At 43.1% G+C, this 11,813-nt stretch overlaps 1 protein-coding gene across 1 annotated transcript; it reads left to right on the top strand.

The window, feature by feature from the left end:
- Window positions 1-7,081: 7,081 nt before the first annotated feature.
- On the top strand, window positions 7,082-8,114 carry LOC147729471 (uncharacterized). Its single transcript, XM_086958432.1, has one exon. The coding sequence runs from the start codon at window positions 7,090-7,092 to the stop codon at window positions 8,026-8,028; it is 939 nt and encodes a 312-aa protein (XP_086814558.1). The 5' UTR covers window positions 7,082-7,089; the 3' UTR covers window positions 8,029-8,114.
- The last annotated feature ends 3,699 nt before the right edge of the window (window positions 8,115-11,813 follow it).

Raw genomic sequence — 11,813 nt, 5'->3', positions numbered from 1 at the left:
ACGTTTTTGTTAAGATCCATTTAGTGGCTCCTTCCCTCCTTGTATACCCATAAGGTTACACCTATATAGGTGCTACCTCAGTGCGCTGACATCAGTTCTTTACTTTCCACTCCAGCCAGTGCTGATCCAAGAGAAGAGCTACCCCTCTGGCAGGTTTTGACAGGATATTTGCAACATTTTATCAACCTTTTTTGAGGTTTTTTACTCCTGGTGTGTCAAGAATGTGATCGAGGAAGACAGGTTTCAAACCCTGTGGCAACTGTCACTGCGCCATGTCAAATACAGACTGCAATTTGTGTGTTTGTGGTGTCTGGAGCGCAACCACAACTCCCGAGTTGTGCTCAGACTGCCAGTCCATAGCGCTGAAGGCTTTGAGGGAGCAGTCCCTGAAGCTGCTAGCAGCCCAGCCTGTTATTCCACCAAAGTCATGGACCCGCACGAGAGGAAGGTCTCGGGGACCATTTCAGGAGTCCAAAGTACTATTTGTTCAACTCAAAATCATCAGGTCACTCGAGTAAAAGGCACAAAAAACATAAGAATACAAAGCGCGCTTTGACTTATCATCTGTTGGTAGACGCAATGGAGCATCGGCGTTCGCAGCCTGATGCGAACCTTGACCGATACCGCAACTCTTCAGTTTTCCAGGAGCAACCTCTTCTCAAATTAAAGACTTTTACAAGGCCATGCGTCTCTTTTTTGAGTGTCTGGAGCCCTCTGGGGCTTCTTCGTGCCCCACAGGGTCAGAGAGGCACCATCTGGTTCTGCGCTCGCAGCTCCAGCCCTGGCTCCGATGACCCCCATGGATCCGGACCGGCGACGGTCATGCCATTCCAACCTTCCAATGCTACTGGTGCCAGCCCCATTGTGATCCCTTAATCCTACATGGAGTCCGGTACCAACAGGACCCCACGTGTCCTAGGTCGAATCCTGAATCCTAATCTGAAGGGTTAGGCATTGGGGAGGAATAGGAGGAGTTGCTGGGCTCTTTAGAATACCAGCCTTATGATCAAGATTTGACTGATGTGAGGAACTGGGTGATGCTTGTGGTCTGGATACATCCCCAGATACCAGCATGCTTTCTCCCCCTACTGTGGCTACAGAAGAGGGAGCTACATACGCAGTGGAAGTGCGAAGTACGTCTGAGGTCCTCAACATTCAGTTGCTCTTGGTGGCAGTCAAGACCAACATCTTCACGGAGGTGCTGCAACTGGGAGTCTCGTCCTCTGAACCCCTAGTCATGTTCAATGAAGCCTTCACAGGCCTCCTTCTGGGGACCTGGTCCAAACCCAGTACAGAGGCTCACTCCTGTGAATTGGGTGATTGCCACCGCCCGCTCTAGGGGACCCAAATTTCCTCACAGAACACCCTACCCCAGAGAGCTTGGTGGTCCAGGCCTCCACTGCCCATGGACGTTCCCTGCTGCTCCCCTTGAAAGGGAATCCAAGAGGCTGCCAGCTTTGCATTGCGGTCAGTAAATTCTGCATGCTTATTGGTCCTTTACTCCCACACACTGTGGTAAACAGTTGGCAAGTGCTGCCACAGGTCCTGGAGGAGGCTCGGGCCAATCTCTCCCAAGAAGTTGCAGACAAGTGACTAAACAAGGTCATTATATGCTGTGACCTGGACACAACCGACTCGCTGGGCAGAGCGGTTTCGTCAGCAGTAGCCCTCAGACACCACGCCTGGCTGAGAAAGTCTTGCTTTTCATGGGATGTTCAACCTTCCCATCTGGACATGCCCTTCGATGGCACCCATCTCTTCAGAGACAATGCATACTCAGAGCAAAAGTGCTCACGGGCTACGACCGGCCAAGTCCTTGGACCTCTCGGCTGCCCCACATCATCACTAGTCTGCGTTTTGCTCTTTTCATAGTCACAAAGGGTCTTTCAACCGCTCTAACCCTCTCTGACACGGAGCTGTGCAAGCTGAGGGTGCAGTTCCTATTGAACTCGTGAGTCAGGTAGCAAGCAGTCGGGTCCAGCCACCACCCCCTGGCAGCTGCAGCCTCCAAAGCTTCCTAATCTTACCGTATTAGATCATGGGCGTCCAGTTAGCGGCAGGATCCTGTTTCACCTCCATCACCGGCAGTCCATAACATCCAACAAGTGGGTTCTGTAGATGGTCCGAAGGGGCTACTTTCTCCTCTTTGAGACCACCCCTCCCTCCATGCCTCCATTGTATGACCGGCTGACGGATGATCATTTATCCCTGCTCCGCGAGGAAATCATGGCTCTTTTAGCCAAGGGAGCTATGGAGAGGGTTTCGGTGCCAGCAGTATGCTCTGGTTGCTGTTCCCTCTACTTTCTGGTCCCAAAAAATGACAAGGCTCTTCGTCCTGTCCTAGATACCCCAGGCCTCAACTAGTTCCTCAAAAAGGATAAGTTCAGCATGCTCACATTTGCTTGGGTCTTGTCTGCCCGGGACCCAGGAGACTGGATTATAGTGTTGGACTTGTAGGACGCCTATTTTCACATCCCTTCTTACCCACCCATTGGCGCTACCTCCGGTTTATGGTAGGCCACAAGCATTTTCATTTCACCATGCTCCCTTTTGGCCTTACCAGCGCCTCTCAGGTGTTCACCAACGTGAGTGCAGTGGTCGCTGCTTATCTGTGCAGGTCAGGGTTACCAGTCTTCACCTACCTTGACGACTGGCTGCTGAAAGCAGGCTTGCCCCAAGCTGTTGTCTCCCGCCTCCAGACTACAGTGAACCTCCTGCATTCACTGGGCTCCACTATCAGCGTGCCGAAGTCACACCTAACTCACTCTCAAACGCTCCTCTTCATCAGAGCTGTTCTGGACTCATTGTAGTTTCTGGCTTATTTTCCCGAGAGGCGAGTTCAGGATATTCAGGCTATGATACAGATGTTTCAAGCTCTATCCTGGGTTTCAGTAGGACTGACTTTGAGACTGCTGGGCCTCATAGCCTCCTGCATCCTTCTGGTGACACATGCCAGATGGTTTTTGTGGGCTTTGCAGTGGGACCTGAAGTTTCAGTTGTCTCAGCATCAAGGAAATCTCTCCAACATGGTCCAAATTTATGGGGAACTGCAAAGGACCTGCAGTGGTGGCTAATGAACCACGATTAGGTTGGAGGCAGACCCCTTGTTCTTCCCCAACCACATCTCATGGGCACGGATATTCTGGTATCCAAAGCGTCTGAACATGAGTGTCGATCCTCCGGTCAGGCTGCCCCTTCGGTAGGATCTTCTGTCACAGCAGCAGTGGACAGCACTCCACTTGAACCTGTCAACCCTTCGACTTCTTGCGTGGAAATTGAGCTACAGCAGTTGATAGCTTTCAACCTTCCTCTCAAATTTTGACATTTTATTTTAACAGCCAGGTGCCCCTCAACCAACACGTTATACTCCTGCAGGCTATATCCTCCGAGCCTCTATTCTTATCAGTTTGTCCGGACAACCTGGTGCTGTGCATTAGGGCCTCTTTATAGCCAAAGAGGTAACTCCTTTCCATGTGGGCCAATCTTTCACCTTGCCCACTTTCTACACTCCTCCACATCGCTCTAAGGAAGAGGAGTGACTCCACTGTCTGAACCCAAAAGAAGCGCTGTCGTTCTATCTTAACCATACATTAAAGTTCTGAGTGGATGACAAACTCTTCGTGGGGTATGTTGGTGCGAAGAAGGGTCAGTTGGTGCAGAAATGGACCGTCTCTTGATGGGTTGTTCTCTGCATCAAAATCTGCTATGCACTGGCAAAGAAGCAGCCTCCTGAAGGCTTACGGGCTCGTTCCATCAGAGCTAAAGCTGTGACCACTGCATTAGCATGTGGAGTCCCAGTTCTGGACATCTGCCAGGCAGCAACATGAGCTTGCCTGCACAAGTTTACCAACCATTACTGTCTGGACAGTCAGGGCCACAGGCACAAGCATTTAGTCCGTTAGGTCCTGCAGGACTCCTTAGTTTAAATTTGGCTGCACACCCACCACTGGGCATGGTATTACTTAAATATCTATTTAAATATAAGGAATCTGTGGCTAGAAGTCTCTATCAGATGAACAAGTTACTTACCTTCGGTAATGCCTTACTTGGTAGAGGCATTAACTAGCCACAGATTTCTTACTAACTGACCCCTCCTCCCCACTCTGCAGACATATTTCTAGGGTTAGACATGATCCTTTTGAGGGCCCTAGTTTGGCAACACCAGTGCTGTGCACTTCATGTCTCCGTGCTTTTGGCATAGAAAGGCGTGAAAAAAGTAACTAACGTCAGCGCATCGAGGAGGCGCCTATATAGGTCACACTAACGTCACTCTTTGCACGGACAACACTGATGATAGGGTAGATCGGCGCCACCTACAGGGGCGCAGTGGTACTGCTCACAAACAATCTTACGGATCCAGTCTGACGCCTAGGGAAATTCAAAGGTAAGGAATCTGCGGGTAGATATTCTCTCTCCAGATAAGGCGTTACCGAAGGTAAGTAACTTCTCTGAAACTACTTTATGTACTTCAAAAAAATCAGCATAGTGTGATGTAGGCGTTCTTTGAAAGAGTAAACACTGTTCTGCCTAGGTTGCTCAATGGTTCAAAATCCACTTGAATAGCACTGTCTAAATTCTGTTTGCCAGTTCACAATGGGAGTATTTCGAGAGACTACTATGGCCACCCAACTGGTAACAGCAAAGGCAAGGGCTTTATTACCAATTGAAGAGCTAAGCTTAGGCTTTACAGTCTGGTTGTGGATAATTCTATAAGCTAGCAACATGTATGACAAGAGATGAGATCCACTATCTGTGGCCTCTATTGCGGGACTGGAGCAATGGAAGAGCACAACTAATTTAAAGGTTGGAACAAGACCTTTACAGGAGCAACCTCATGAAAGGCTCAGGTAGGTTTCAACTCTGAAAAGCTAGAGCTCAAAACCTTATAAGGGTCTCGAAAATAAGGGGGAGTGGGAGCCTGTGGGGTGAGGTTCAAGGCATTTAGGCAACTGTAAAAGAAGTTACACATTACAAACTCTGAACAATTTTGTTGCACGTTTATGCATCTCTCCTTGGTCAATTCAGATGTAAAATGGTAATATGGAGAGAGGGTCAGGATCACACATCTCTGGTGTTTTGAGTACTCATGAAAGTGCTCACAGAAAAATCAATATTGTGACTAAAAGGATTGTTAGGCTCAGTGAGACGTGGTTGTCAAACATAGCTCTGATGGAAGACACTGAATGGGCGGAGACATTAACCCATCACTGAGAGGTGGCTATAAAGTTGAGGTTGTTGATAATACATTTCACGTAGTGTGAACCATGTCATTCTGATTGGGACTGATAATGGACACAATAAATGCATGGCGATGGTGGTCATTGGCACCCACACAGTCTAGAGTTGTGTTTTGATACAGAGTAGCAATGTATGAAGAATTGAAGTTCACATTGAGGATAGTCCTCAGCCATCATTTAGCTGTGCTGGGAGTGTTGCGTGATGAGTCACCTACACATAAAATAAATTAAGAACCTGACTGTGATGCTGACATAGGAGGACATTGCTAGATCCTGGGGCAATGCTCGACCACAAGTATTTACTGGTGATGACAGGGAATTGATTTGGTGCAGGCGATGGAGAAGATGTATGAAGGGAGTGGCTGCCCGAAGAAGTGGAGCAGATCTTTGGTGTCCTTTAGGGGCACTTTAGTTGGGGTAATGGATTCTGTGACAGGACAAACAATTTATTATGACATTTCCATGCATCTCATGAAACTCTGCCGAATATTAGGATGAGTAAAATAAGATTGGACAAGTCATTTGGTTGTCAATATTGATGTCCAGAGGTTACGATTCTTAACCCATAGGTAATAATATGGCTGAATGTCTCGTTCTTAATTACCTGAGTAATTTTCTTTTCAGTTTCACAATATTTTGCAATTACTTTTACATTTTACTTTTATGTTGAAAGAAAATAAATAATAAAATGTTTATGATGAAAGTAGTTACCTGAGTTCGATACAAATTTTAACTCTTCTAATGTTTATTTTATTTGTCTTTTACTCATGAACTTGTACATTAATTGTTAATTGATTTTTGGGATTTACTGTAATTTGAAAACAATCTATGCATTCATTGTTATATTTGTACTCTTCATTTTCTCTACAGATGTACTTTATTCAGTCCAACAAGTGACAGAAATGCAGTCTAAAAAACATTATTGGAATGTTTAAAAAAAAAGAGTACCATAGAGGACAAAGTATGAGGCGGCTGTTCACAGAAATGTATTTTGTGACTGCTATGAATCTTCGTGGGCATTAGAAAAACAATTTAGAAACAGTGACACTGAGAAAAGGATCAAATTCATTTTTGAAATGCCAACTCACCCAAAAAAGTCTACGGATATTAATGTGAAAAGAGTTGCATGTGCAAACAATCTTTCAACATGCCCAGTTGGTTTCACTTTCCTAAAAGGTGGTATGTGCTAATGAATAAGATAACTTGCTATTACGTAAGGTAAATGATGCTATAGGATGACTTGCACACGAGATAGCCACGCAGAGGTACTAAATCTCACAAAGTGTCCCATGTAACTAAAGCAAACGGGGTACTTGGAAATTCACGATGCAACAATCACCCAGAGAATGCTAAGAAAACTACTGTATCTGACACGCCTTTCTCTCGATGGAGATGTGTTTGAAACATAACAAAACATGTTGATGAGAAATGTAATGGGGCTCTCGTTACAATGAGTCTTTTAATTTTACATTTGAGAAGTGATACTGATCTAGAACTATATGAATGTTTTAGGTATAAATAAAGTACAAAAAAGAACATATATGATTACATAAGAGAACCTGCACTATGGATAGATCATTCCACTTTTCTAAATGCTGCAAGGATTTCAATGAAACTGGTCGTCGGTTATCGCATTGGAGAGATCACGCTGATGTGAAACCATACATGTGATCTGAGTGTGACTTGGCGTTCAAGAAAAAGAGTGTGCTTTTAAATCAAACATTAGAGGTACCATACTCGGGATAAACCATATAAACATTTTGAAAGTGACAAACATTCCATTTGTAAGCATTACCTTGTGATACATCAGAGAAATCACGCTGAGGGAAAACACAAATGTTCTGAATGTGACATGGCTTTTAAGGAAAAGTTTGATCTATCAGTACATCATAGAACTCACACTGGGGAGAAGACATATATCTGTTCCATATGTAGCAAGGCTTTCATAGTAAAGGGTTCTCTATTACGGCATCATAGAACTCACACTGGGGAGAGACCATATAAATGTTCTGAATGTGACAAGGCTTTTAAGACCAAAAATGAGCTATCATTGCATGAGAGAGCTCACACTGGGGAGAGGCCATATAAATGTTCTGAATGTGACAAGGCATTTAAGAGAAAGAGTGATCTCTCATTACATCAGAGAACTCACACTGGGGAGAAGCCTTATAAATGTTCTGAATGTGACAAGGCTTTCAAGGAAAAGTTTAATCTATCAGTACATCAAAGGATTCACACAGGGGAGAGACCATATAAATGTTTTGAATGTGACAAGGCTTTCAAGACGAGGAATGATCTATCAGTACATCACAAAACTCACACTGGGGAGAAACCATTTAAATGTTGTGAATGTGACAAGGCTTTCAGGATGAAACATGCCCTATCAGTACATCAGAAAACTCACACCGGAGAGAAACCATATGTATGTTCCATATGTAGCAAGGCTTTCATTCTAAAGGGTGCTCTATTACGGCATCATAGAACTCACACTGGGGAGAGACCATATAAATGTTCTGAATGTGACAAGGCTTTTAAGTCAAAGAATGAGTTATCATTACATCAGAGAACTCACACTGGGGAGAAACCATATATATGTTCTATATGTGGCAATGCTTTCATTGTAAAGGGGGCTCTATTGCGGCATCATAGAACTCACACTGGAGAGAGACCATATCATTGTTTTGTATGTGACAAGGCTTTCAGGTCAAAACATGCTCTATCAGTACATCGGAAAACTCACATTGGGAGAAACCATATAGATGTTCCATATGTAGCAAGGCATTCATTGTAAAGGGTGATTTATTACAGCATCCTAGAACTCATTCTGAGAAGAGACCATATAAATGTTCTGAATGTGACCAGGCTTCCAAGGCAAAGTGTGATCTATCAGTGCATCAGAATACTCACCTGGGATAAACCATACAGATGTTTCATATGTGGAAAGGCTTTCAACCGCAAAGATCTACTGCTGCATCATAGTACTCACACTGCAGTGAGACCATATACATCTTCTGAATGTGACAAGACTTTCAATAAAATTAGGTATCGAGCAGCACATCAGATACCTCACATAGGTGAGAAACCATGCAAATGTTCTGAATGTGACAAGACTTTCAGCCGCAAAGAACACTATTACGGCATCATGGAATTCACACTGGGGAGTGATTATATAAATGTTCTGAATGTTACAAGACTTTCAAAGGGAACTGGGAATTATCACTACATAAGAGAACTCACACAGGGGAGACACTATACAGATGTTCTGGATTTGACAAGTCTTTTGTTAGGAAGAACCTGCTGGTGATCCATAAGAGAGAGCACACATGGATGAAACAATATAAATGTTCTGAATGTGATCAGGCTTTCCATGAAAATCGCCATCTATTAGCACAGCCGAGAACTCACACGGAATAAACCATGCACATATTCTGAATGTGACATGGCTGTCAGCGGCAGGGATTATCTATTATTGTATCAAGACTTTCAATGAAAATCATGAATTATCAATACATCAGAGGACTTACCCAGGGAAGAAACCATATACCTGTTCTGAATTTCACCAGGCTTCCAAGGAAAAGCATGAGCTAACCTTACATCACATCAAGCTCCTACATGGGAAACCATATAAATGTTAAAAATAAGCAGCTGGAAATGCATTGTAAAAATCATATTGGTTGGATAGCATAAATGCCCTACATGTGATGGGGTAACAGCATGAAAATTCACAATTGAATGAAACCCTATACATCTTCTGAGTGTGATAAGACTTTCATTAAAAAAGAGCATCTAATAGTGTATCTTCAAACTCGCCCTGGACAGAAATCTTATTACTATTCTTAATTTGCAAAGGCTTTCAAGCAAAATGGTACTGAACGATGGCCCCAGAGAAGTCACACTTGGGAAAATATATACATTATATACATGTTCTGAATGTGAACGAGCTTTAAGGAGAAAGAGTGAGCTTTCACTATGCTAGCAGGATCGCATAGAGATGAAGCTATATGATTGTTTAAAATGTAGCAAAGCTTCCAAGACAACATCAGATTATTTCTGCAAGTGAAAGAAAAATAGTGCCTACATACTCAGAGTGGACAACTCGCCCACAGTATGATTCGATCTACAAGCTGTGTGCTAGATATTGGAAAGGCAAAAACATTGGTCGACTATCAACAGTGTCCTGAGGTAACCAATGGTGCCTTGATGTGTGTACCAGAGTAGCACTTGCTAACTGTTTGTCTAAATATTGGTGTAAACATAAATGCACGGAATGCTCTGAATAAAGGGAGCAATTTACAATCTAAAGCGAAACAAGTATATTTGATTCAGTGACGCCATTGGTTTCTCTTTAGCTAGAAATCTTATGCACTGTATTTTAAGACTTGTCCAGTACCATAGGAAGCTGAGATGACAGTGATGTCTCAAATGGGTGAAAGGCATATTTAGGAACAGTTGAAAGAGGTTACTGAGTCCCATCACCTTCTCTCTAGATTTTAACTCCCTGACCAACCTCAAAAATATCTGTTGTAACCAAGTGATTAATAACATCAAAATGTCTTGGGTGGCAGCTACTTTCATGAGGTGTGATCCAGCAGAGGTAGAGGTTATCGCTACTGCATATCCTCTACACATAAATCCCAGGTCCACACAAGATACGGCAGGGGATCTTTACAACTGGCATATTTATAATTTCTTAATGCACACCCATTCTATAAATTTTATAGAACTTTTGGAACATTTGGAACCAACATTTTAGGTATTCTTCCCTTAGATCATCTCACCAACTACAGCCCAGCGTGAAAGCAATACGTTTCTCTAGTCCACACAAGATACGGTAGGGGAATTTTACACCTAGCATAATTATCCAGTGCTAGCGGAAAAGAATAAAGATTTTGGACTGAAAACCTCGCCAACATAGTCATGGTATGCTTGCTATTCCGCCGCACCTTGGTAAGAGATTACCATCATGATGGACACAACCTCAAAAAGAGGGAGATCAAGAGAAATGGTGTTGGATATTTATGGAATGCAAAGGAACAACTTCAGATACCTAAGATATGTTCTTTATTTTCATGGGGAGGCAGGGCAGGATTAAAAATTACAGAATGGGTGTGCACTGAGAAATGTTAAATATGCCAGTTGTAATGTTCCCCTGCCGTATCTTGTGTGGAATTGTGATTTATGTGTGGAGGATATGCAGTAGCGTTAACTTCTACCTCTCCTGTTGTGGTACAAGATAAGATCCTCTCTGTGTCTCAATATGTACCACACCTCATGAAAGTAGCTGCCACCTCACTCATATGTCCTATTTCAGAGCATCAGAACATAAGAAACCTTGATGTTATTAATCACTTGGTTACAACAGATATTTTTCAAGCTGATCAGGAATTCTCAAATATAGTGGTATGTGCTGTTTTAAATTCCTTTTTATGCAGGTTCTTATTTCTAGCTGTGTAATATTGTAAGGATTTGTATTAATCATACAATACAATAATGTTATTCATTCTATGATTATCAATTGTTAGTCCTTACAACTTGTTACTTCAAACTGTCTATAATGTTTTATTAATATTCCTTTGCACTTAATCCTATGAACTGTAGTTTCCTCTAAAAAGAATTAGATTGATTGATTGAGCTTTTATTCGATATGCAAGATATCTTGTAAGCGTACACAAAATACAGCCATTTACAAAACTACAAAAGACATTATTTAAAAAAGCAATATTAAATGCACATTTAAAAAAAGATAAAAGGACATGTAATGCCAGAATAAATTAGCTAAAAGTGAATTAAACCGCTATTGACAGTCTCTTGCATCGAATCAACCAAAACTGTTTTAAAAATTTGGCTATACCACAAACAATAGGGGGGGAAGTGTCCGTCATTAGGATGCGCAGGGCTACTAGATAACTACGTGTGCCCATATTGCGGCAAAGGGGTTTAAGCCAAAAACTCCTGGGATTTGCATAGTCCGGACATTCAAATAGGATATGCGTAATGGACTCTATCCTAGTAGGACAACATGCACAAAAAGGGGACGTGTGAGCACCTGATTTCCACTTAGACACCAGAGCCCCAACTGGAAGGGAGCCCACTCTAAATTTAAAATACAGTGCTCGATCGACTGGAAGAGTAATTAGGTCCAGATAAGGCTCGTAGACTACTGCATCTTTTACTGTTAAAAAGGCAGCTGTGGATTTACAATGTTCAGAGTTTGTAACTAGCTGTTCCGCAACCCAATTCCAGTATAGTCTCTTCACAACCTCTTTTGGTGGAGCCGATCTTGATAACCAACAGTCCCCCAGTCCAATTTCCTCCAAAAGTTTTTTGGTATCTCTCAACCATCTAATTTTTGCCCAACAGCCCAAGCTCATTATCTCCGCCAACCCTTCAGCATACGATTTTACCTCTTCACCCCTCCAGATACATGTCCATAAAAGGAGTGGGCGAAGCCGGGCTTGGTCTTTAATGTTCTTACAACCTGTGTCCAGCAGCACAGGTACTGTTGGGGTGCTCATAGGGATGGCGATTAAGGATTTCAAGAGCTTGCTCTCTGCTGTTGCCAAGGAGTCCAGACAG

This window comes from Lissotriton vulgaris, chromosome 2_1, assembly GCF_964263255.1.
Source record: "Lissotriton vulgaris chromosome 2_1, aLisVul1.2, whole genome shotgun sequence".
NCBI lineage: Eukaryota > Metazoa > Chordata > Amphibia > Caudata > Salamandridae > Lissotriton > Lissotriton vulgaris.
This window is presented reverse-complemented; position numbering and strand designations above follow the sequence as displayed.

Excerpts from the sequence above, each read along its gene's own strand:
- LOC147729471 (XM_086958432.1), top strand. The coding sequence starts at position 7,090 with ATGGCTTTTAAGGAAAAGTTTGATCTATCAGTACATCATAGAACTCAC.